A 27,900-nucleotide genomic window follows, 5' to 3' on the forward strand; every position below is an offset into this window, starting at 1 on the left:
TTTAAGGAGAGTCAGGAAAGGAGTGCACCTAGGCTTCCCCAAAAGTGGCAAAACATGATGATATCACTGTGCCTGGTCATATGAACAGGAATGTGAAACAGAATGTAAACAATGCTGCCTTTACTGTCAGAAATACTAGAAAAATAAGAAACAAGATGCAACATTAAAAAATGTTTAAGTTGATGTCAGACTTCAGTGCTATATACTTGTCATCTTGAGCAGAACTCTGATACAAACAAATCTCTCAAACCGACAGGACTTCTTAAAATTCCACACCTGAAATACAATATGGGCTTTATATATAAATATTCCCTTACGTTAATCCTACTTGTGTGCAGATTGTGTGGTAAAGTGGCTTGCATATAAGTGGTTATATAGTAATAGAAAATATTTTAGTTTCATGTTGTGCCTTTTATAGTCCAAAGTCTTTCAAACCACATTACAAATATGTGAAATACTAATGAGTATACTTACCTAGAGCAGCCATTTTCCTATCCACATAGTAGCTAACTTTGAAGCTGTTAAGAAAGCCACTAATAAATTGCATAGATATTTGCAAGATTGAGCCATAAACTGGAACCACACTGCTGACTAGCGAGTTCCAGCACTTGCACTATAAATGAAATTGTACTGTTATCTTTTGGAAGTGCTGACAACAGGTGCATATACATTTATTATTTCAATCTCTGTGGGCTTGCAATATAAGCCCATGATTGTGCAAAGACAGCATATCTTTGAAGGATCCTGGCTCAAAATGTAAAAAAAGCACAATTAGAGTAACTTTATTTAAAATTACAGGTATAGCAATAAAAAACCATTCTTTCAATAGCATCTTTCACCTGGGGACTTCGAAGCCCCTTACAAGCATTAAACCTCTCCATATTCCTGTGAGGTAGGAAGGATTCGTACTTCCATTTTACAGATGGGAAAACCAAGGCAGGGAGAGGTTAAGGGATGTGCCCTGGAGTGTCCGAGGTGGAAAGAGAAGGAGGCAAGTTCTGAAAGTAGAGCGTGCTGTAAATGGAGACGGGGGATGCTCACCCCGCAGGGCTGCACACGTGTGCAGCGGCACCCGGAGTTGGTCTGCAGGCCCTGGGTTGGACGCACTTTTTAAAGTTTTGGGCGCTTGGGACTAATCACCCTCCGCAGAGACTGTCGGCCGGGCAGAGGAAAGCAAGAGCCCGGGGTGCAGAGCAGCCGCCGGACTGGCTGCACTCCTGGCTGGAAGAGCAGCGCAGAGGCAGCAGCAGCCATCTCAGACAACGTCCCTCCCGGCCCGGCCCGCAGCCAGGCAACTCCCGATTTCAAGAGGGACCAGGCTTCCCTCTGTAACCTTCGCAGCCTCCGGCCCAGTCCCGCCCGCCGCATCGCCGCTGCCGGGGCGGGTCGGGTGCTGCTGCGGGCAAGGGCTGGGCTGGGCTGGGCTGGCCCGGCCGGCGGGAGAGGACGGGAGGACTCACTCCCGGGCTTAGCTACTCGCGCAAGGCGAGCGCCAAGCGGGGCTGGGACCAGAGCAGAGGCGGCGGCCGTCCCACCCATCCGCCCCGGCGTCGAGGGCCCCAGGAGCGCGAACAACGCCCACCGCGGCCGGCCCCCGGCGCAGGGCGCACGCGTACTGTGAGCGGCCGCGCGCGGCGAGTCCGCCTGGCTCCGCTCCGCTCCGCTCAGCGCGGCTCAGCTGCGGGAGGAGGAGCAGCCGCCAGCCCCGGCCGGGGAAGCAGGAAAGCGAGATGCAGCTATCGCGAGCGGAGCGGTGAGCGCCCGGCTTCCCCGAGGGCGGAGAGGCACGTCACTGCTCGGGGGATGCGCGCTCCCGTTGGAAAGCCCGGCTAGAGCCTCCTTCGGTTTGCCGTGCCGAGCTGGCTGTGCCCGGCTGGAGCCCCGCGCGGGGGGAGCTGGCATCGCTGGCATTGCTGGCCAGGCGTTAGCATTTACTAGGGACGCACGAAAATGAGCTGAGCGAGTCGGTGGCCGAAGGCTCTGCACCGCGCGGAGGCGGTGGTCCGGTGGTCCTGGCCGTGCGAAGGTACCGTTCGGTTCCGGTGCGTTAAGACGTCCCCGTCTGTTCCAGCGATCCGAAACGGTGCCGGCTGGCGAGAGTTAGTCAGCGCGGTGCAGCATCAATCGCAGACGAGAGTGTAACCATCTGGCACGGTACGTTCTGCGCAGGGAGGGTCAGATTCGGTCCCTGTCGAGCATGTCTTTGCTGCTGTAGTCGCTGCTCTGTGTTCAGTGGTAGCGAGCAGGCCACTGGACGTGAAAATGCCTTTTTAAAATAGATTCTTTTTTGGGGGGGCTCCTGTTACCTCTTTGGCATGCTGGATGAGGTCTGTCCAGCCTAAGGGGTAGTGCAGCTGGCTGGAAGGTGACTTGCTTTAGAAGGATTACCTGGAATAACCCCTCCTCCCCCACAGGTGTATTGTAACTTGCATTTGTATTCGGTGATGAACTGAAGGTGTAACTATCTGATTTCCTCAGGCCAGGAGGCAATGTCCTGGATGGATGGTGAAATGAAGCATTGCTGCCTGCAAGGGGAAGCTCCATGAGAAGAATTTGCTGTAGCTAAGCTGCAGCACCTAGTTGGGCTCCTGGCTGCAGCTACTATGGCCCAATCCAGTGTCTGGAATAGCATTAAATCTATGCTGAGAAAGAACAATGATCCCTTGTTCTTGAACGACTCCAGTGCCTTTGATTTTTCAGATGAAGTGGGAGAGGAGGACTTCCCCAGGTTTAACAAACTGCGAGTTGTTGTTTCTGATGACACTTCAGATGCAGCTCCGGACATACCTGTCAATGGGCCTCACCTAGGTCTGCAGTCTGATGATGACTCCTTGCTGGACCGGGATATTGCTCTGCGGAGCACACAGACTAGCTCCAGGACAGACCCTTGTAGCAACTGCAGTAAACAGAGGGAACTATCAAAACAGAGGAAGGTGAAAAAACAGTTGACTCTGGCTGCCGTTCTCTATCTCTTCTTTATGATTGGAGAGCTCATAGGTGAGTTGGGCTTGTTTTCTTACTGTCTTTCTAGGGTTAATGAAAAAATGCTTCAGTGGTTATTTTATTACGCAGTTTTTCTTTAATTATTTGCTAAAGGAGACAGTGTATCAGTTGTTGCTGAAATCTCTGGGTTTCAGTAAGTCCAGTGAGTGCCCAGAGTAAAGAAAGTCAGCATGCAATTAGCCTCTAAGAAAATAAGGAGGAGTTTAGAGGAGCACTACTAACATGAACTTTCCCCTGACTGATGTTTATAAGGATCTTATCAACAAGGGAGAAACTGACTATTTGGAATTAACAATTAAACTGTCCATATGCTGTTCAATGGAGAAAAATAAAGATTTTCCTCCATCAATTTGTTTCAATTATTGCCACCTTTTTACTTGTAATTATAGTAGATGCAACATTTTTAGATAGAAATGTAATTTTTTCAGATTATTGGTTCCCTTTAATAGCAGAAGACTAGTGTCTGTAAAAGATTTCGGGGCCTACAAACTTTATTATTTATGTTCTTAATCCCCACATACTGCAATATAATTTATTTTTACAGTTGAAAGAGAAAAAAACCCTCATGAAACTGTAAGTAATAGTCCAATAAATATCACCATCACTTAAAGCTTCCTGGTTTTCTTCTCCCTACTGGACTAACAGAGTTCCTATGCTAGACTAGCTATTTCTGCATCCTGAACTGCCATGAGAAACAACATAAAAGTGTCTATTGTATATTGTTTTAAATCAACAAATGATTTTGAGCTAATCTGATCATATGATTTACTGAAAATGCCAATATTTTGTTAATAGTTGAGAGAAATGATTTTACACCACAAAATTGCTCGTTATGGATTGATTCAAAACAATAAACTAATTTTTCAAGTTCTATTTACCTCTGACCAGCTCTTTTGATATCAAAGCACATTGTCTCTCGCAGTTCAGGTTCAAGAGACAAGTCATATTTTAACCAAACACAGCATGATACAGCAGTCTGTAAATCTATACACACATATGACTGTATATTACAGTGGAGCAGTAGCTCCAGTATAGTTAAGACCAACTTTCTGTTTAAAGCTCGACTGTTCTGAGCCCTCTAATATCTGTACAGTTACTTGGATTCACGTACTCACATTCTGTCTCTTCACTGTAATAGACAGGTGTCAACTGCAACTGCCTATGCTCAAACACTGAGCCTGTTCCCTCGACAGAATACCATACTTGTAAAATTTAACAAGTACTTCATATCCTTTTACAGTCCCTTCACATTTGTGTGCAGGATATCACCTAAACCTACTTTTCTCTACCCACCATTAAATCCCCAGACTCATATCCCACCTCACTACTAACAAAACCCCTGGCAAGAAAACCCGGGTGTCATGCTACTGACAGAGCCTACACAATTCTGTATTGAAATGATGCAGACTGGAACCTCAAGGTAACCTGCACTGCCTTCCTTTGATAATACACATGGCGGAATTCAGACTCAGATGACCTCTTCATATCACAGTCAGCTCTGTAACACTCCCCAAACTAATCCCCAAATCTCCTCATATTACAAACACACGTCTACTAACCTGCTCTACCTACTGCCTCCACCATTCACTATAGCTACATTTGCAGCTCTGAAAGAAACTAGAATGCATGCAGATAATTCCCAGTGGCTCTTGCCTGCTCCAGTCAGAGTTAAGGTTGCCTGGGCATTTACCTTAATTCTGTATTTCCTGGTTTTCAGAAGTCTTGAGTTTTGCTGAACTTGACATTCTGGAAGGGCACAAGCTATCATTATGCATCTTTAACTCTTCCTTAATGAAGTTTTTTTTGCCATTCTTGGAGCGCTTCTTGTGATATAACCGTGAAATAAACTCTAAAGTTAAAAGTCACATGGCTGTGGATACAAAGCTAATAAAAACTACATCACCACCAATATTTAATCACTGTTAACAGGCATAATATTTACCTTCTAATCACTATTCACTTTTCATTTACATAGCACTATGTACTACCCTGTCTTTTAGAGTTCATAAAATTTAGTGTAATTGCCTATGTGGTGCCAGATACTCTTGAAGAACACAAAGTATTTCTGCCATCCACTTTTTCCCCTGACTTGTTCTATTGCCACTCTGTTTTCGAAAGCAGTGGAGAATGATGCATACGGTCAGTGCATCAGTCATTAGACTTTCAGTCGCACTGAACTGGGTTTTACTTGTGACCAGACAACTTCACTACTTTGTAAATATTTTAATTTCAATCACAACAGTAAATCAAGAAGAAAGTATTAGTTATAATTTAAATTCATTGGTACAAGGGAAAGTTAAAAACTTTTGAAAGTATAGAAACTGATGTCTCAGGGGACAGGTAATAAATAGTATAGAGGACTTGCCCCCTCTTGTTCAACATATTCAAAGTCATTTCCATACTGACAAAATCTGGGGGCTGTTCAATGACCTCTGTGAAATGAATCCATGGTCTCAGGAGAGATGATCACATGCCTAAATTCACCTCTCTCTCATCCCTTGAGGTGGTCTCGTAGGGTAGGTTTGAGTTACACTGGGGAGTCAGAAGTTAGTACAGAATGGGCATTGGCAGTGCCTGACTCATGGATAAATTAGAAGGCTTCATTCCTGACAATCTGGCATCTGTCAAGAACATTAAATTCATTTTTTTTTAAATGGTTGGAAATTGCTCGGCCATTTCTCCCCATGTCCAGCATTGCTATGTTTTTCAGGAGCATTTTATCTGTGTCCATAACTTTTAGCTAAAACAACATTTTAAAACCAGGAAGATTAAACTTTTCTTGATTTAGCTTTTTAAAAAAGTGTAGAAAGTGGTGATGATAAAACTGCTTCATTTTATACAGTGGAAAATGCAATTAATGTGATGTAACAGCTACCTTTTGTTGCCATCGTACCTTTGAATAATGACTTTATCTGCAATACATCTGTTGTGTATTTGACAAAGCCGTTGTTCAAATCTAAAAATATATATCGTTTACTGAGCCTCTCAGGGAGCAACTAGGAGAAAAAGTTCATTTGTCAGACGTATACAAGCTAATTGACATTTGTTATCTACTCCACTTAGTTTCATCAGAGGCTTTAGTAGTAGTGGCAAGCAATGACCTTGTCCTTTAGCTTCTGCTTCAATGCATGGTTAGTCATTGATAACCATTCATGATCTAATGATGGATGAGTTTCTTAACTTTGAACATACTACAGACACCTGGTTGAAATGACTTAACTTGCCCTGTCGTGGTTCTACTTTTTCCAACTGTGTCTGTGTTTCAGCATGATCGAAAGGTGAATTTGGCAGAGTTTGAGCTCAGATGTAGCAACTGCCTTATCACAAGGATGGATTTATGTAGTACGAGACTCCCAGGATAAAATTGATTTGGGAATGTTGGCTTTGTACTGAGCCCACTACTCAGTGGGATTCCCATTGATTTGACCTTTGAGGATCTGAGTCTGAGATTTCTTGATGGGGTGACTTTAGCATCATTCACCATGCCTCTTGTGGATTTGCTTGAGCACTCATGGCTTCTGTGTGGTGTCCGCCTCAGCTTATGCTCGTGTGTACACCACCCATCTGATTTAGAGACAGAACAGGAAATAGGGTGTGTTTAAAATAAAACTACATCTTAATCATGATCAGATCATCATTGCTATTTACTTGAGCTCAGGACTTTTCTAAGCTTTGTCTTCCTGAACAGAGGGCCTAACCAAACTTCCCCTCCTGATCTGGTTTTGTGGTTCATCCTCTGGGTTTCAAGTTTCAGAACATTCCGAGGAAATGTATTGCTCAGTCTCCTGTGGAGCTTTGCATTTGATGCTTTGGGATATTATAACAATCTGTTTTCTATGACCTTTGACACACGGGGACTGCTATCAGGTTTGCCTTTTCAGCACCCCTTTGTGGCCCATCAGGGCATGACTCACCCAGCTGCCTGCCTCTGCAGGTAGGTTCACTGTGTCTAGCAAGGGCTGAGGTAGCAGTGCTTTAGCCATGCGGCCAAGACATATATCAGTCCTTTCAGGATGGTAAGGTCCAAACAAAGTCAGGAATAACCACAACTCAAAATCAGGGACCTCCAGTGAACGCACAGCAGGATCCCACCCTTCTATTCAGGGCTCATCTTCAAACAGTCAGTATTCCAGCCTGTCTCTCAAGGTCTGGTTGTCCCTTCTACCAGGAGGCTCGTCCAACCAGCAAGCTATCTCAGTCTCTGGTTGCAGCAAGGCTCCTCTCACATCAGATGCCGAACTCTGCTCTCCTTCTTGGTCAGCCCTGAACTGGACTAGGTCTCCACCTTTTAACTCCCCTCTCCATGCCCGACCACCGTTGCAGATGTAGTGGGGCAGGACCAACTAAGTCCAGAGACTCTCATTAAACCTCTCCTTGCCAGTGGGGGAGAGGCACCTACATGCCTCCTTCCCCAATATCAGCCTCAAAGGTCATGAAGGTACACAGATGAGCTGTGACAGATTGAGTGGGACCGGAAAAGACTAGATCACCAGTGGTAGAAGACACTTTCAGACTCTGAGTTAATTAATTTGTTTCAAAAATAATTTTTAAATTTTTACTTGGTTTCTGATGTCACCATGAGGAAAGTTTTGTTATCAGCAGTTGAATCTGGGAAATCCTGACCAGCAGAACTGTTTCAAATTGTGGACAAACTGCCTAACCCCATTTCACCTCAGGTTTACAATGTTTAGCATTTCTCAATCTCATAAGCCATCTATTATTTGATAAGACTGAGTGTTCTGGCTGACTTGGCTACTTCTGTGAGAACAGTGTAATGCATTAGGAGGTGAAAAAAACATTGTCTCTGCTGATTGACTCTCATCCTGTTTTTCTTACTGAGATTTTGGATGTCTTTATAGATTTATGAACAGTCACCTGTGAGATTAGGGTGGCCAGATGTCCCAATGTTATTGGGACAGTCCCGATATTAGGAGCTTTGTCTTATATATGCAACTATATTCCCCCTTCCTGGCCCCTGAAAAAGGTGTCCTGATTTTTCACACTTGCTAGCTGGTCACCCTACAAGAGATGCATCTCTGTCCTTCATGTCTGAGTGAAGACAGTAATGAGACATTGGATCCTTTTTCGACAAGGATTGTTGAAGCCTTTTTTTCAAGCTGCCAACCATGTTGACACAACCCTCTTTTATGCCTTTGCTCAAGACAATACATTTGGACATTAAGAACCTTCACTTGTAATATTTCCTGAAGTATAAGTGCTTGCTTTTTCAACCTTTATATAACATTGATATTAGTATTTAGATTCCCTTATTATTTTATTTTTAAAGCTTTTTTTAAGAGAAAGCTTACACACCTGTAATTCATTCACCCTAAACTGAAGTGGTTTTAAATGAGGTACCATTATTTGAGGCATCCTAAAAGTAGGAGGCCTTAATTGAGCCTTATTTAAATGAGATTTTCTTACCTGACTTGGTCAGAACAAATGTATGTTGATGGAGAAGTTCTTAAAACAATTTCTGAGGAAAAAATAGAAAAAATGTAATACACATGCACAAAATTGTATATTTTAAATGTTGGTAAGTTTAAAACAACTGAACCAAATTTTGTCAAATTTAAATTGTTGTTCCTTCCTCATTGAGGACTAGAATACAAACATCATTTTTAAAAGGCTGCAAAGTACAAAAATTTCATTCAGCACATATGAGGATAGGTGTAACTTGTTTTCCTCAAAAAGCTGCTGAACTGATTTTGCTAAAATTAAAAAACAAAAACAAACAAAAACCTCACATACATTATCTTTGTGCTGCACTGACTCATGGAGGATTTCAGCCTCAGAGGAATTTGTCTGATAAAGTGGTAAGCAACTAAAACCAGTGTGGAAGGGAAGCTAGACTGGAAGTCGGATTTCAAACTGAAGTATATAGTGGTCAATATTGGCAACAACTATAATGTGCACTATCTGTGCATATGTGGGTGCACGTGTATAGATAGACCAATCAACAAAAGTCTATATTATCAGGCAATCAACCAGCTGTGAGCTTTCCTTTGCTATACCTGGCCCCTAATGGTCTGTCTAGTAAAGATCCTTAGGTTTTCCTGTAATGCAAATTTTTAATACTACACAAAGACCAAGTAGTGAGAAATGATGGAAACAAAAGGGCTCTTATCTGAGATGTTATTTTGTTTCTAAAATTGGAGATTCAGGCCTGCCAGGTGGCATTATCTACATGGTGGAAGCTGCAGGCCTGAGAACAATCTCAGACTGTTCGCAGAGCAGTGGAGAGACCTGACCTGACCCGACCCATTGCTGAACTGACACTAAAGATGTAGTCTCGTCTGAGTGCATGTGCATAGCTCCCATTAGCATTATTTCATATGCATGTAAAAGAGCCTGGTCTTACTCTCTATTTGGGGAAAGGCTAGTCCAAGGAAAGGAAGACTACATCATTATTAGGTTAACCCCTTCCCTGCATCTATTAAAGATATAGATATCTGCTTCATGGCCAATTGATCATTTTGACTTCTGATCTGAGGAAGTTTATCTCAGCACAGCCCACAATTATGAGAAGAGGGTTAAATTACAAAGAAATGGAAAGAAATATTTCAGAATGAAAGGGTTGGCAATGGCTGCTGGGACAGGGAACAATGAGGCTTAAGATTTAATGTTAAAAAAAAAAAAAAGCAGGGCAGGCTGAAATTCTTTGCCATTTAGTCATTGGAGCTTTGCCCATATTTCAAAATGTCAGCAACTACCAGTCTTGCCTTAATAAATCAATCAGCTAATTAAACACACACACAAAATTAAAAAAAAAAGACACTAAGCTATTTTAGGCCTGATCCTGAAGAACCTTTTCAATCAAGCGGTCCCAATGAAATCCATGAGACAACTTGCTTGAGTAAAGGTTGGAGGACTGAGCCTTTTCTGCTTACCTAATCTGTTTAAGTATTTATACTGTATTTATCACCATGGTAGCTTTAAGAAATAACATGGCACATTGATTGCAACAGGAAAAACCACTAGCTCCATCACCACATTTTATAAGATGTGTTATTACTTGCTCAGTGCACCATTCTGAATACTTTGTTGTAAATTACACCAAAAGGATATTTTACAGAATTGTTCATATCACATGCCCTAATTTTTCCAATTCCATTTTCAGGTGGATATGTTGCTAACAGTCTAGCAATCATGACAGATGCACTTCATATGTTAACTGACCTCAGTGGTATTATTTTGACCCTGCTTGCTTTATGGCTATCTGCAAAATCTCCCACAAAAAAATTCACCTTTGGATTTCATCGCTTAGGTATGTAGCTGCCAGATTTCACTGTTATAGCAGTGTTATAAATGATAACTATAAGGAGAGTCTGACTGTGGAGCTGTAACATAGTGCATTAACCATCAGAAATGAAGTTATGTAAATCTAGCAGAAAGCTTTACATTTTAGGAGCCTGATTCTTATATACATGAAAGCCCCTGCAGATGGCAGAGTACTGGCTATGCTGGCTTTATGGCACTTGGGAATTTCCCTAGGCAGAGTGCACAAAGATGACAGATCAGGGCTCAGGAACTGACCTGGTCTTTCCAGCCCAAGGTTGTGTTACATTGGTAGGCCTTCCTGGGGGAGATTTCACTGCTGCTGCCTTTGCTGTAGCTTTACGGATGGCCAAACAGGAGACTATGTTGTCCCTGGCTGTCAGACTGTAACCTTTCATGAGAACTAATGTCACTGAAAAGTTTTATATAATACCCGAAGTGGCAGGCGTGTGGTCCTTAACTTTCTTCTTCTTTACTACTTTGCTGTGCATTCAGATGAGTGATGTGGAGAAAGCTCTATTTCCATTGGTGGCATCTTTTTAATAGCTGTGCATTAGAGGCCAGGCCTATTGAGGAAACTCATCACAGTGATTATTTCATGTTAAATTATGTTATATTATTTTACTTGCAAATAACTCAGTTTAGTAATTCATTATCACCCAAGTAAGAATCTTCCAGTCTAATGGCTTGTCTACACAGGGATTTTTTGAACAGATATACCTGCATTGATGTGTAAAGCCTTCAGGTAGGTCTTCACTGCAAAAAGAAACTTGGGGTAATTAACCCCAGTTAGCTGACTCAGGGTAAAATTGCAGCAAAGACAAGGCAACTCAATTTTAATTTGAGTGAGCAGCTCAGGTTAAAGCCTGTAGGGAAGCCTAGGGTTAAATTTGAGCTGCTAACCCAAGTTAAAAGCTGGGTTGTCATGGCTTTGCTACTGTTTGAACCTGGGTTAGCTAAGCCATCTTAAAAGCACATTTTTTCCCCAGTGATCATGTAACCTTACTGGTGACACACTGCACTAATATAAAAAGTGACTTTCACCGATGCTATTTATTCCAGATTGCAACTCAGGGTAAACTAAGGCTAAAAGGATCAAAGGAAAGTCCAGAAGGATTTTACATCACTTCTCTTAAGCCTAACCCTGCTTCCATGGAAGCTGATAGCAGAACCCTGTTTACTTCAGCATGAGCCAAATCTGTATTGAAATGGAATCTGGCAAATTCAGATTTAAGTTTTTAGTGGTTGACTTATCTCAGTACTTAGGAATGAAAGTTTATTTGGCTTTCTCTCAAGTAGGTTCTTATGAGTGGATGATTTTACCAATTTTAATCGAAATGCTGCTCCCAAGATATGGATATCTTGCCTCAGATATCTAACAAGGCCTAGGAGAGGACGTTTCTCCTACCAGCCAGTGATGACGAGGCTCAGAGGGGATGTGCAGACAACCCATTTTTCATAGCTCTGTTGGCTGTCCAAGCCACTAGGGCCCCTGTATGCCCCTCAGTTTTGAAAGATTAAGATGAGGATGTCTATTGAGCCAAATAGCAGCATACCCACTGATTGCTCCTCTGGCCCTCCACAACCTGTACCATCCTATCAATGTTATCTCTATTTTCTGCAGCTGGAGGACCCTCTTGTGCTCAGTGAGATACCTACACATACTGCAGTAACAGGCCGTCACTGACACCAAGTGCTTACAATTAGTGGGCCAGATTTTTATATCCTCATTTATGCTGAGTAATACCTTGCTTCATGAGTAGTCCTATTGACTTCAGTGGGGTTCCTTGTAAAAATAAGGTACCACTCACTGTGAATGATGGTCATCACAATCCAGCCCTAAATACACAAGACACACATGGAGTGCGAGAAAGGAAGTCTTGAACCTGTTTTCTAGATGAGGAAGTGATACACAGAGAGATTAAATGACTTGTTCAAGATCACACGGGAAGTCTGTGGCAGAACTGGGTCTCAGTCCAGTGCCTTAACCACATGACTATCTTTCCTCTCTATTCCATGCTACTGGGCAGAGAAGCATCGCAGAGAACTCCGCTGAGTGCATGGTTTTCCTATACAGCCTTTATTTCCCTGTGCAGCAATAGTTCTCTTGTGTTGAGGGCCTTCCAGGACCACAAAGGGGAAAGGAGACATTTGTCCTTGTGTGTGTTACATACCCGAGTTCTAAATCTGGTTCTGATACTGATTCTTTCTGTGACATTGAGTAAATTACTTAACTTTTCCCTATTTTAGGCATCAATAAAATGGGTCTGTATTAGAATTATTTACCAGCCTCAGGTGTTGAGAGGATTGGTTAGTGATTGTAAATAACTCTGAAGATGAAAAATGCTTTTTATGTTGTATCTGTTAATAATGAATAATGTGTGATTGTAGGTCTTGAAATGTAAACATTTTAACAGGAACTCTAACTTTTATGCTTTATGAAATATCAGGCTTACTATTTCTGCTTTGCTATGATTTAAAATACATGTCTTTACAATGAATTCCAAATATTATTTTAGCTCAGAACTTACATAATGTAAGGAAGTTTACAATTCATGTTTCAGATTTTATAGCAGTAGCTAGCAGATTTATTAGCATCATCACCGAACCCTACAACTCTCTGCTATCAATTAGTCACTCAAGCAATACTGCGTAATACTATACGGTAGAAGGCTCATTGGGTCTCTAACGAGAAAGGGTCTGCCAGCATTTCCATTAGAAACATTTCTTTCAAGAGTTTTTAATTTTGTTGTACAAATTACCTTTACACTGAAACATGACCTTTCAGATTTGTCCCAGAGCACTTTTTGAGGAATATGAATACACACAGAAGTTTCTTGGTTAGTGTTTCGAGTTATGAAGCCTCATTCAGAAAACTTACACTATTTCCAGAGGTTTTTTAATGCATTTAGAGCTCAGAAACTAATGTGTATACAGAAGTGAGGTGACCTGAGACCAACCTAAGACAAAAATGAAAGGTCAGAGAAGTTCATTTAAAAAAATGGAAAGCCATTTTTTTTAAACTGTTTTCTTGAAAATCTTTCTTGGCAATCCTCAAAACTTTCACTGAGATTGCTCTGGGCTCAGGAGAAGACTTGTATCTCGTTGGGTTTCTTTTACACTAGCAACTACTATTTGAGACTTTAATTAGAGAGAGAACAATTGTGTCTCTAGAGATTTATCCACAGCTTTTCCATGGGACTTTAATTGACTCTAAATCAAATATTATTCTGCTTTCAACTTATGTAAGGCTTCTTATTCAAGGATTTCAAAGCACTTTACTAACATTAATTCAAGGAGCCGCACAGTACCTCTGTGAGAGATCTAAGTATTGTTTTTTCCATTTTACTCATGGGGGCACAAAAGAGGTTAACATATACATGGATTTACTTGCCTAGTTCAAAGCACCCAAGTTTGATCATTCTGTCCTGAGAGCCACACAAGTCAGTTGTAGAGCTGGCAATGGAACAAGAGATCCCCAGCACTTTGACACATTCCTATACTTTAAGAACCTTGTTAAGAGCCTATAATCCTATACTGTAAGAACCTTGTTATCAAATGATTTAACCTCACAATTAGTCTGAATTTCATGAAAGAGACTATGGAGAGAAAGAGAAGTGAATGATAAAAATCCAGCAATAAAAACGACCCTTTTCAAAAAAGCTGAGAATATGCATTAAAGCTGTCTCATGGCTTCTTAAATTGATTCACTCTGCACTTATTTTTTAGTTACCTATACAGACGTTAATCTTGGCAGCATTACAAATATAATTAACAGTATTTCTACTGTACAGTATAACTCCAGTTTTTGGAACTCTGAATTTCCAATACATGAGAGAGCTTTTTCATTTGTAAAAGCACTCCAGCAACATCTAGCACATTAACACTATTGATTATCTATTTGCATTCCAGAGAAAATAGCACTGCTCTCAGCTTCTCCAGTGCTATTTAATGCACAATGAATGTATGCTTTGTTCTAGGCTTTATTCTCTTTGCAGTGATGAAAAGGAAGTGGATAAACTCAGAACCCTAGAATGATTAGAAAAAGGGGGATGAAATATGGATAGTATGCGCAAGTTTGGCATGGGGTACATCTTTAAAACCAAAAGTACTTCAAGTTTCACCATGATTTAAGTGGAAATGCCCCTTTTCAGCTAACAGATTTAACCATAGATGCAGAATTTGGCAGCTTTCCATTACTGGTGAGATTATGTCAATAGTTACAGAATTGATCGATCCATTTAGACAGTGCTTGGTTAATTTAATGAGAAATGAAGGATTACAGCCAAACCAAATCTACATTGCCAGTGAGACAGGATCTTGTTGTAAGCCATTACTAGGAAAACCACTGGTTTCAGCTACAGAGAAAATTGCTCTGAATTAAAACAAAAATAATAAAGAACGTATCACTCTGCTGGTGTATGACAACACTTCATATGGCTGACAAGTGTATGAAACTACATGGTTTTAAGGACATCAACATGAATAATCTGCCTGTTTCATAAATAACTCCTGCAATTGCATGGATAACTCCAGGATTTTTTTAAAGATAGCTATCTTTCTGAAATCATCTGAGATCATGATGGCTGCCTCTCAGAGCCTGGTTAGAGCTTTATAATACTAATTCTTATCCAAGCAGTGACATACTGAACAGCTGAGTGGGTTCATGTGAGTTTCTTCCTGCCAACCTGATTTTAAAATTCAGCCTATGGACCAAGTGATTCTGGTGACATTAAAAGCTTGTACAAAGCATATTTTTTTACTATAATGTTGAATGAGTAAAATGAGGACAATTCCTTGGTAGAAATGTTACATTTTGCAGCCATCAAAGATACATTGTACATGTTGAGAGACCTAAGAAATAGAGAGTACTGAGGCAGTTGTCAAATGCCAACACAGAAGAACACTGTTGGAGCGAGCATATGATGCATCTGAGGATAGAATTTTGCCCTACCTCTGAAAGAAATAGCAACATGTGTGGAACACGAAGAAATAACAACTCCACTTCTACATCTAGGAGAACACCTGAATATCAACTCTGATCTTTGAAGAGTTCATACAGAAAAAGAGGCTCTGGTGATATAACTGACAATGAGATTGTATCAGCAGACCTGAATGACATTTCTAATTATTACAAATAATGATACAAATAATGTATACAGTCCTCCAGATTTACATGCATTATAGCCTGTTCTGGTGGCACCATCCATTATTAAGGTTTTTCCAACACTACCCTTTATAAGACCTTGTTTTCAGTTGCTTATGGAACTTTGCCAGATTTGGCCTGTTTTCCATGCCCGGTGTCTGACTCTGGCTTAATTTTTTGAGAACATTTCAGGCAAAATGTTTCAGCTGCTTCAGAGAACAAGGCTAGGGAAAATAAGTTGTTTTGCCAGTGTTAAGTATGGTGTACTGTAAGGATGAGCCCCATAGAGTCCATGAGCAGGTTTTGAATATTTTACAGTAAATAAAGCCTGGCACCATACACTGAACAAGAAGAAACCAGAATATAGAAAAGTTGCTTAATAAGTGAGCATCATTCATCCTGTGCACTGAATGAGGCAGGGGTCTTGTGGGGAAAAAATAGCATATGTTCATGTCATTAAAGATTGTTTTATAATGCATGCAAATAAGGGGGCAAATTAAAATTGCACAGACAACCTTAATTCTGGTATTCCCCAACTTCTGAGTGCTTGACTTTGCAACCATAATAATGTTTGCATTCGACAAAGTGGGTTTCTGCCCACAAAAGCTTATGCCCAAGTAAATTTGTTAGTTTTTAAGATGCCACAGGACTCTTGCTGTTTTGCTAAAAACAGACTAACATGGCTACTCCTCTGGAACTTAATATTTGTTTAACATAGATTAATATTACACACAAAAACAACAATGTTGCCTGTCAGTAAATAACATTAAATAAATACTGTAAATAAATACTAAAGTAAATACTGTGGACTGTCAGTAAATAACATTACAAATGAAAAGGAAGAGGACAAAATTATAACAAAGATTCCAACGTACTGTGAAGCAGTGAATTGCTTCAATTAATGTGTAACCTGGCTCGAGTCAAACTGTCCATCTCCCCCACAGTTTCCACCAGTTTTAAAGAAACGATTTAACTTTGCTGTAAAAACTATTTTGCTACTATGTTGTGCAAACCTGTGCGGATGGGGCTTATAATGTTCAGCTGTTGCTAAGAACAAGCAATTATGTTAGCAGAAACTATTTTTTAAAAACTGTTTAGATTCAGTTTCCAAGCATGGGAAGAATTGTCATATAGATGGTGTCAAAGTACCAGATTATTTACAGTTTCTGTTATCTAGGAAAAAAGAGGAACAAAAAAAAAAAAAAAAAGTGCAAAGAACAAATCCCTCTCATTAAATTTTCATGTCTTAATTACAGTAATATGCAGATGTTCTAAGAACTGCCTGTGTGGATCTTATAAAATGCACATTCTAAAATAGTCATCTCAGGTTTTTATAGGCTAGTTGAATTACAGTATCTATACACTAATTGCTCCTCCTCTGTGGGGTTCCCCGAGGCAGTTGCACCAGTGACTAGGTTCTTCTGGGCAAAGAGGCTCTGCATAGGAGCATGCAAGCTCCTTATGTGGCAGAATGCAGGGGATAGAATGCAGAGAGGATTCCTCCACTGGATAGATCCTTCCATCTTCTTCCCTTCCTGGGGAAGGAAGATGCATCAGGACCCACTGTCTACGGACACATTTCATAGCTTCAGGGTACAAGGAGATTTTTCTCTCTGCATCTTTCCAGTGCCTGGCTACTTGTTGGACTGGCTATTGGATTGTAGATTTGCTCCAAGAGCCTGCTTATACTGAAAAAACTGTGTTGGGGTATCTAGCTATAAGATGGTAGTCTCCCAATATGGTTAAACAGTTTGGTTTTACAGTTTGATCTTACAGTTTAGACAAGAAAGAACCATGTCTCTGTATTATGCTACAGCCTTGGACATCTTTGGATTCCTTCCTCCTTAGTCCCTCTAAAGGCCCTATGTGCCAAATCCTGCTGCTCATGCTCAGTATTTGGGGTGTAATTCTGCATAAAACAGAAATCTCTAAAGGGTCCCCAAACCCTACAGAACGTGCCTTTCAGTAACTTACATATTAGAGTAATTTCTTTTAAAAACTGGAAGAGCTACTTCAAACTCTTGCATGATATTGTTTTCTAAAGTTAGGAGCTGAGGCTCCACTTTCCTGCATCTTGTGTTGTCATTAACACTAATGTATAATGTCACCAAATCAGGATGGCAGTGTTTTACACCCACTTGATACAGGCATAAATAATTACAAAAGGTGCAAGGCACTGCAGAATCAGGCCCTTTCATTCCAATGTTTATTCACTTCTTTATTTTCTTTTGAAATGGAATAAATGAAAAGCACCCATACACTGGATCTGCAGGCCCTGAGTGTTATTTAAAATTGCAAAACCAAAATGCAATGCAGTCAATGTTAACAATACTCTTATCTCTGAAACGTAGACATTAGTTAGCCAGTAGGTAACAGCATATTGTAGTAAATACAGCAGATTCAATTTAGCTATTAGATAACACTTTGTAACAAGACTGTACAATACACAGTACGTACACACACACCTCAAGAGTTTTGCTGCCAGTATGTATTCTGATTTTGTGGTGTGTGTGCAGTGATTACTATCTGCTTGTGTCTTTGTCTTCACCTTAAGCACAAAAGAGTGTATATAGAAATCTTTAAAACAATACAGCTCTAATTAATAGTTCATGCATTAAATTCAAGTTGACATAGTGTACATTTAAAAAGTAACCATGTCTAGTTTACAAACAGGTCAATCCAGGGATGCCATTTAGGGAGGGCAAGAGGGGGCACCTGACCCCCGAGTTTCATACCCCATCAGAGCAAGGGCGCCATTTCAGATTTTGGTAGGGGTGTGTCCCATTCCCTCTCTAAATAGCACCCCTGTGGGTCAGCTCCATGGTGCAGCATGTCATGCTCACGCTGTTAGACCCCGTATCCCTTCTTCGGGGATTGGCAGGGGCTGGGCTTCGCAGGGGCAGAGCTGATCATGGGAGCCACGGGTGCCAGACGGAGGCAGGTGGGAAGGGCAGGAGGAGGACCAGCTGCACGGCTGGTTCCTGGCATGCTACATGCAGCTGCTGGAGGAAGGAGGAGACCAGCTGCAGCGAGTGCCTGGGTGGCATGGGCCACAAGGGAGTGCAGGGGTTAGGGCAGAAAGGGTGCAGGAAGGGAGTGCATGGGTTAGGGGAGAAGGGGATACATGAGCATCAGTATAGGCACTAGGAGGATAAGGGGTGCACAAGTGGGGCTATGTGATGGAGCATACATGAAATGTGCTTGGTGCTGTACAGATCTTTGCCATAAGGGACTGTCTGGGTGGTCAGCTCAGCATGGAGCTGTTGCCTTCCCCAGATCCACTGGCCTGGCCCTTCCCAGGGTTGGGGGAGAGAGGGCACCTGGGGTTAAGTCTCTCATTGAAGTTGTTAATCACCAGTTGTACCTGCTGGAGGGTGTTTGGAACTTAAACAGACTCACCCCTGGCTCGGGTGTCTCTGTTGACAAGCCAGCATGCTGAGGCCACAGCCGTGGCTCTTGGGAGGCCTGGCTGAATGTTGCAGTGACACACCCCGGCCACTCACAGGGTCGGTGCTGTTCTGGGGCCTTTGCTGCACACGGGACTGACCTCTGCCCCTTGGCTGCTGACAAACCTTTGGCCCTGATACAGCTGCATGCTGGGGGCAAGGAGGAAAGGCTTCCTAGAGCCCCACATGGCAGGAGGAGCTCCCCTGCGCTCAGCTCCGGGGAACTGGGGAGTACCAGCCTGAAATTCCAGCTGCGGGGCCTGGAGACTCAAGTTTTTAATCAGCTGCTGGGACATGATGCCCCCGTCACTCACATGTGGATTTCAAGTTACAATGGTCAGCTTTTGTTTGACCCTGTTCTGTTCTGAAACATGTCCAGTGCACTGCACAGCTCACCGGGCAGCAGGATGGCAGAGGAGTAACTCAGGGAGGTACTGCTCTTGGGGCAGTTCCACAGCCAGTTGGAACTGCCACGTGCCGCTGTGCTGCACGCTCCAGCCTTGGAGAGCTTCACAGCTGCGGCTGGGGCAGAACCTGCACTGAAGCCAAAGGCCCTGATGCCTGATCTAACGGAGAATCTCTGCTCTCTGTAGCAGTGTGACGGGGAGCTACGAGGGTTATATCATGCATGTAAACACCAGACTGTTTATTATACACTCGCCTAGACAGACAAAGCTTGCCCTCAGAACTAGCTGTTCAGATCTGACTTCTGACATCAGTGTAAGAAATCTCTGTGCACCCACTGCTTCTGCCCCATAACTTCCCCAGTCTTTGCTCAGGCTGGTCTGAGATGGGATCTTGGGACCTGTCATTCCCAAATCCAGAATTCTCCCCCGAGAGCAACAGGCCCCTCAGTGCGGCACCTCTCCTCATATGGGACTTTATCCTGGCCATGGGGATTGAAATGGACTCCCTCCCATTCCCAAAGCACAGACTCCTCCCACCACCAACTGAGCTGACTGAGGATCTGAATGGGTTAATGGCAGGACACAGCCAAACACTTCTGACTCCACCTCAAGGTATGGGATTGGGAATATCTTGCTATATTATCTCATCATTGTTCTAGATGTACATATACATTTAAAATATGGCTTTAATTGGTGTTTGTATATATTTTTTCTTCTTTATCTAGGAATTAGATACAGTTCTCCTGTCAGCTAATTTCTAAGTTATCTGCAAAAAAACCGAGAGTTTTCAGGTGCCTAAGTAGCCCCTAGAATCCTGGTTAACGTCCCCTCCTCCCCTACCAAAAGCAGAAACGGTTCTTATGGTTTCAAAGCTCCTAGCTTCAGCTACATTGGATCTGGCCTTTATCTGCAACTGCATTAGGCAAAGCTTCCAGCTAGCCGGGAAATTTTCTGAACCCACCTAGAAATTTTGACCTAAACAGTGGAAATATATTTCCAGGACCAAAACTGACAGGAAAGTGTGTATTATCTGATTAGCACAAACTGTTCTGTTTGCTGACTGTGTCTTCTGATTTTGACTTGATTTACATGTTTTAAGGCATGAGAATCTACTGAAAAAAATCAATTATTGCATGGTAAAACACTAGAAATGAAATTTTAAAATAGGATATAGTAGATCTATAGGTCATTCTTGTAATACTGTTCCCTTTTTATTTGCAGAGGTGTTGTCAGCCATCACTAGTGTATTGCTGGTATATATCCTAATGGTGTTCTTATTATATGAAGCTGTTCAAAGAACTATCCATATGGACTATGAAATTAATGGAGATATAATGCTCATTACAGCAGCTGTTGGCGTTGCCGTAAACTTAATGTAAGCTCTCTGTTTTCCTATATTAAGGCTCCTTGTATATATTTACAAAACACAATATGTAGATTAATTTATTCACATTCTGTAATTTTTATTTGTATTGAATCGCCTCAATCACATTGAAATTTTATTTGTATGCTAGTGTGGTTTTTTGGATCTCTTCATGGTCACAAAATGAGAGATTCAGCCATAACGAACGCAATGTTTTTCTCCATCCTTTGGTCAAAATACTTAAAAATCCCCTCGCTCTTATTCCTTTTCCTTTCATTTTCAGAATGGGATTTCTACTGAATCAGTCAGGTCACCTTCATTCCCATTCACACTCCCAAGTACCTCCATCAAACACTCCTACCACAACCCATGGGCATAGCCAGGGACACAGCAGCCTTGCAGTGAGAGCAGCATTTGTACATGCCCTGGGGGACTTGGTCCAAAGCATTGGTGTGCTCATAGCTGCATACATCATACGTTTCAAGGTAGGACGTTGCTAATCTTTTGTGACTGGACAGTTCTGATGTTAACTGCTCCTATACTAAATTTAAAGGACCTTTTTTTGGAAGATACAGAACTATTAAGTGTTTCGTTGTTGTTTTTTAGTAATATAAATTCATCCAAAACGAGTAAAGATTAGACCTCTACCATGCACAGATTTTCTAAATATTATTCAACAACACTAAATGGAAAATAGTGAGAGGTAAAAGTGGCTGAATCTTATTGGACCAAGTCTTTTTAAAATCTTTACAAGAAGCCTCTTTCCTTACAAACTCTTAATCTGTACCTTGCAGCCAGAATACAAGATTGCTGACCCTATATGTACTTACATATTCTCAATACTTGTGGTTTTTACAACAGTCCGAATCATATGGGATACAGGAGTTATTATACTGGAAGGTAAGATCTGTATGAATTCTGTGATACTCTTATTTAATTTTACATGTCAACTAGCAGTGAAAGTTACATTTTGTGGTAATGGCTAATTCTTTGTTATTTCTCTGTTGTACAAAAATGTTCTCTAAGTGTATTTAAATCATATTGAATAAGTGATCACAGACATCATGGCCCAGATTTTTGGATGGGTTACAACCTTTGCTCGGCCCCACAAACAGAACCTGGCCCCAGAGCCGACTTGTTCAATCATCAGAGGATTGCCCCTGACTAGGGGATCATTAGTGGCACAGAGGGGGCATAATGGCCCTGATGCCTTCCCTGCTGCTTGTATGAGGGCATGGCTGTTGTTTCCCTTTGCCCCATTGTTATTTCAGCCTTTGGGATCACTGGGAGCTGGCATAACTTAGAGCAGACTTCAGGATATTTTAACTTAGCCAGATTGCTAGATGACTGCCTGGCACACAACTTGCCCAGAATTTGGAAGGCAAAAGTGAAATGTACAGCACCCATGTGGACTCTCTCCTGCAGCCCCGTCTCTGTACAGTATGCTTCTCTGCCATAGCCAAAGACCTGACTCCACATTTCACTTTAACTTGAAAATTAAATGCTTATAAAACACAGAGGGGAACCCTGGAAAGGCTGTACACTAACCTTCCCCCCCTCTTAAATTTCCCACTACTGTTATTGCACCATTGGTGTAGTTCTACTGGTGGTAGCAACAGTGGAAGCACAGATGTAGATTGGTCAAAGCTTTTTAATTACTATGTCATCTTACCTGTGCAGAGCAGATCTAGATAACACGGTGGTTAAAATGCCAACAGCCTCCAGTGCATTGTTTTAACTAGCAGTTCGACCGTTGCTACCACTAGTGGAAATGCAACTATGGTATCAATGGGGGAAACATTAGGGAGAAAGGGCTAATGTAGACATGGCCATAAAATTGCAGGGTATCTGACAGTCTGCTTTGTTGAATTATGGTTCAAGGCGGAATCAAAAACTGAACAAGGCCTCACCAATCTTGATTGTCAAAATGTTTTTTCTTCCTAAATAAATAAATAAAAGGTTCACTGAGAGGGCAAAAATGGTGAACTGTGCCTACAGTTAAGACATCTCAATTAATTCCAGGGTAGTGGTATTGAGATTTAGCCAAAGAAAATAGATAAGACAACTAACAGGTGTATCAGATTTCACATATGAATCCTGGTTGTTTGCATAGGCCTCCTGACTCTTACGAATGTGTGGATTAACTATATTATTACAAGTGATGAAAGGTAGTTTTTAGATCTCGTGTACGTTAGGGAGCTTTTCCAGCTCAGTTTTAGCAAGTGAGATATGAATTTGTATTGGTTTGTTCTGTCAGAGATCATTGCTAAACATCAGAGTCTGTGAGGCCGGGTAGGTTTTCAAAGTACATTTAACCTAAGCATCACTGTTAAAGTAGGAATGTTAAGTTTAAAACATGTGATTACCTCATATTAGCAGTTAGATTCTATTTTTTAACATAGATTTAAAAGCTGGTGCAGCAGTCTAGTGGAAGCACACTGTACAGGATTAGAGTTTAAGTCTAGGCTTTTTGGGCAAGAAATGGGGCAGAAACAGCCATAAAGCACTTATTTAACAGGTAAGCAACTTTTCAACAGCCTTCACCAGAAAAGACAATGAAGAATTACTCACTCTAGAGCTGCTCTTTGCATTTAATGAATGTGAGACAGTCTCAAATACTGAGCTCTCAAAAGAGGAGATACTGGAACAAGTCATTTAAATTGCAACAAGACACCAGTTCTAGAAATAATTCATATAAGAATCCTGAAGGACTCTTAAGAATGAAGTGATCACATTGCTAACAATATATAATTAAAATCAGCTACTGTACTATAAGACTGGAAAGTAGCCATATTATATGTTTATTTTTAAAAGGTGCTAGGGATGATCCTGGGAATTACAGATCCTGGGGCTTATTTTAATAGTAAGAAGATTATTAGTTAGAAAAAGATAGAGTTAGTAAACATCTACAGTAGATGAACGTGATATAAGGACAAAATTATGTCTTGTATAAAAGAAAATCATGTTTCTCCAACATATCAAATTTTTTTTGAGAGAATCAACAAAATAGTGGATTGCTTCTACATTTTTATGGGTTCTCAATTAATTGTAATCCTTGAATTGAAAGACGAAGGAGTCAGTGGGAATTGATCAATGAAAACATTGCTCAATCCTTGTCACCCTATTTCTAAAAACATAGAGCACAAATAGAAAAGGTCCAAAGAAGAATAATGAAAATGAGTTAGATCCATGGAAAAACTGGTCACACTTTATATTAAGTTTCCATTTATAGTTTATGTAGTGTTAATACTTGATTAATAGATGTTTTACTAAATGATTAACTTGATTGTTATAGAGTCCAACAGATTAAAAGATTTTTTGTAATCATGTCTTATATAATCATCTATAATGCCTAATGATGTGCTTAAAGCCATCAATATATATATACTTCTCATATCTCTAGTATGTAGAACTGGTCAAATTTCCTGGTGGAAAATGTAGTTTTGTCAAAATTGAAAGTTTCCATGGGAAACTGTTCATTCTGGCAATTTTTTAAATTTTCTAGTTGTGAGAATCACATTGAAGAATTTTGTTTCAAGTTGATGTTTTGAAATGAAGCAATATTTTATTTTCAAACCATGAATCTGAAAAAACATTTTCATTTTAAAGTGTTGTTTGAAAAAATTGTCATTTCAAAAGGGAAACATGTTTCAATGTATTGAATCATTTTGATCAAAAATGCCAAAATTTATCATGTTGACATTTCCAGTTTGAGATTTTTTGGAATTGTTCATTCCTTGAATTGTTTCAATATTTTGATTTTTTCCATTCTGATTCAGAACAGAAACTAAATATTGAAATGTCAAGGTTTCCCATGAGACAAAAATTCCAGTTCCTGACTAGTAACATGTTCATAGAATTTTAGTAATCATTTATTAGCATGTATAAATGATTTACAAATGGAATCTTAATATAAAGCGTGACCAAAAAGCTTCCATAGTAGGTTAAAATGGTTAAGAGTATTTAGAAAGGCTATTAAGATGTGGCATGTTAGATGTATATATAATTTAGTGACTGGTGTAGGAAACTTATTTGGTGCTTCTATTTATTTATTTTTTCCTCATGACATGATAAAATTAAAAGGCAGAACATTTCAAACTGGTAAAAGGAAATACTTTTTATTCAACATATAAATTAACCTGTGAAACTCACAGTCTCAATAGTATCTTGTTGGAAAGACCTCATTACATGAATAATAATATCTGCAGTTACATTAGCTAGAATAAGTTTTTATAAGTGATATCAATCCACTGGAATTCATGGGGTTAGGAAGAAACATTCCCCAAAGGCATGTTATTGCATAATTGTCCACCATAAGGGGATTTTATACCTTCCTTTGAAGTATCTGGTACACAGCACTGTCACATGAAGGATTCAAAGAAGAATGGGACAGTTATATGGAGAACAAGAACATCCAGACTAATGAGAGTTAATACACACACACAAAAAAAGAGTTTTGGGCAGGGTATGCTTCAAGATCTAAGCCAAGCTCTAGCTAGAAGGAGGTAGGATGAAACTGTCAGGGGTGACAGATTATCCCATAGCTGCCTGCAGTGCGGTTTCTTACGTCTTCCTCAGAAGCATCTGGTGCAGGCAAGTCTTGGAGACAGGGATTCTGGACAGGATGGACCACAGATCTGAGCCGATAGGGCAGTTCCTATGTTATTGGACTGGAAGGATCACTGGTCTGATTCAATGTGGCAACTCCTATGTTCTTTGCCAATAATATATTACTAGTGACTATAAATGTTGCAAGAACTAGATATGTTTGTCTTCTTGTGGCTTTTCCTACTATTTTACTTTGAAAGTCAGTGTGTGTATTAATTAGAAACAATTAATTTTACCTCATATTCTAATACTGTAGGGGCTCCCAGACATTTGAATGTGGACCACATTAAAGAAGACTTAATGAAAATTGAAGATGTTTATTCAATAGAAGATTTAAATGTTTGGTCTCTCACTGCAGGAAAAACTACTGCCATAGTCCACTTGCAATTAGGTAAATTACTGCATAGTATACATATGATACAGCTATAGATTAAGCCTTACAGTCGAAGTCCTTTCTGCAGCTATCTTTATGCTTCTGGTTAAACTGAGCCATGAAGTATCTGTTTTGGGAACAAGGCTTTTAACTATCCTTTTATATACAAAATGGCTTGCTTTTAAAATATATAAAACTTCTCCTATCTTGGGTATACTGTAGAGAGCTGTGCAAGAAAAGTCACTCTGCTGGTAAGATCAGGAACTAGTATGTTTGATCAGATTCACAAAAAAGGAGAAAGTTGATGCTTTTGCACAGATTTTTCGCTGTCACAGAAAAGGAGTTTTCCCACAATAGGAGGTAAAATAACAGAAGACTCTTTGTATAAAAATCAACACAGACCTCTCTAGAGGCTTCATGATATCCCCCCTCCCCCCAAGTCTGATATTGCCTTATTTTGGCCTCTAGGGCTCTAATGAGATAGAAGAACCTATTCACTAGTGGACTTGTAATATTTCTTCATCCGGTGGTCCTAGCAACCACGGCACAGTGCCTATAGCTTCAGTAAACTGTTTAAAGACATCTTCTGACATTGGTCAGAGTAAAGATTGTCATTGCTTGGAATTGCAGGGCAGCTCATTACAACTTTAAGCAGACATTTAGCTAAACACTGCACAAGTCCATAACAGCAAAGGGTAGGAGCATGAATTTACCTCTTTAAAAGTCGTGGGGCTTGGGAGCATGTGTTTTATCTTTACATCAGATCTGGGTCTAGAAGGCTTCAGCCCCATAAAATTGTTCTATAGAGGAAATCTAGAAATTTTGTAAAAGCATGTGTCTTCAGGTTGTCCTCACCCCTCATAAAAGCTGTAGGATGGGCTTTTTGGTTGGAAATATCAGTGTGGGTTCCCTCACATCACCCAGGTGCAGGAAGGGTGAAGTTTTGTACTTGCATTGGGAAGGATATGGAGTGGCCCTACCCACAGATCTGGGAGAAGATGGGCATGTGTGCACATAGTCATCTTTCACCTACAGATCCAAGGGGCAATCTGTCCTATGGAAAATGGATATTATATCTTATTAAAATTGTTGCCAAAGTTTTGGACATGTGTAATTGGGCCTACAATTGTGAGCTCAGCCGTGAAAGGTGAGTGAATATTTATAAATGTTGATGGGAAAAGAATACAAGACCGACTGAATTAGTCCAAACAAAAAGGCCTACTGTGATATAAGTCAATGACTATGTTAATAGCATGCCTGGGAATTAAGAACCATATAAGATCAGAAATAAACCAAATGAACCAAAATTGGTGGGTCAGAAATCAGGCCTATTTGGTGGACCATCTTAAAAACTGTCAAACAAGGGACTTTTTCCTTCTAAAAATTGTATCCACCTAAAGGGAAAGGGAGCAAGGGATGTTGTTAAAATGAAAGCCTTACTTAATACTTTACCTTTCACATGCTTTAACTGTTTTTCTTCTTTTCAGTATCTTTAGAAAAAAGTTAAAAGCATTTTAAAAGGATTTTTAAGGATGGTGTCTATCCCATGATACTAAGCACGTTGAGGTCTCTGTATATCAAACTGTGAACCTTGTTTAAATCTATTTCATGTTGAACAGTGACTGGGCTATGTTAACACCATTAGCTCTTTGGGCCCATTGAGTATATCCAAGTTTAAAACAGCAGACATCTGTCTAATACAACACATGAGGGTTTATGTTTAGCACCTATATAAAATGTTATATAATGCAGCAGTAATGTATTTGTCATATTATTCCCTTTTTGGATTGTCTATACCAAGCATAGACACAAATCCTTGATCTTTTTTAGCAGACTATCAGATTCTTAATTTTATCAGCACTAAAGATCTGATTGCAGGATCAGGGCCTAACGGCACACAATAATACAGTCCAATAGTAAATGAACAGATACCATGTAGGTAAACAAGGGAAGGGGGCTGTCATGTCAGCTTTAATGCATAATGAAGTAGGTGGACTGTCAGGACTTCTTGAAGGATGACATGTATTGATTATTTTCTTCATTTTCCAGTTCCTGGTAGTTCACCTAAATGGGAGGAAGTTCAGTCCAAGGCCCGACACTTGCTGCTGAATACATTTGGAATGTATAAATGCTCTGTCCAGCTTCAGAGTTACAAGCAAGAAGTAAACAAGACCTGTGCAAGTTGTCAGAGTTCTAGTGCCTAATTTCATACATTTTGGGAATTGCTGCCTTATTCTTTATCTTGTAGTCCAAGACTAAACAGCAATAAATGCAAA

The 27,900-nt window shown here is 40.5% G+C and overlaps 1 protein-coding gene across 1 annotated transcript; it reads left to right on the forward strand.

The window, feature by feature from the left end:
- Positions 1–1,939: 1,939 nt before the first annotated feature.
- On the forward strand, positions 1,940–27,828 carry SLC30A4 (solute carrier family 30 member 4). The gene is made up of 8 exons (XM_067555773.1): positions 1,940–2,154; positions 2,479–2,997; positions 10,124–10,270; positions 20,502–20,655; positions 20,927–21,128; positions 21,438–21,543; positions 25,508–25,642; positions 27,674–27,828. Exons 2-8 carry the CDS (start codon positions 2,604–2,606, stop codon positions 27,826–27,828), a joined length of 1,293 nt encoding a protein of 430 aa, XP_067411874.1. The 5' UTR covers positions 1,940–2,154; positions 2,479–2,603.
- The last annotated feature ends 72 nt before the right edge of the window (positions 27,829–27,900 follow it).

The sequence above is a fragment of the Emydura macquarii genome, unplaced genomic scaffold (assembly GCF_026122565.2).
Source record: "Emydura macquarii macquarii isolate MOO-44397 ecotype Brisbane River unplaced genomic scaffold, CSIRO-AGI_Emac_v2 contig_1644, whole genome shotgun sequence".
Lineage (NCBI taxonomy): Eukaryota > Metazoa > Chordata > Testudines > Chelidae > Emydura > Emydura macquarii.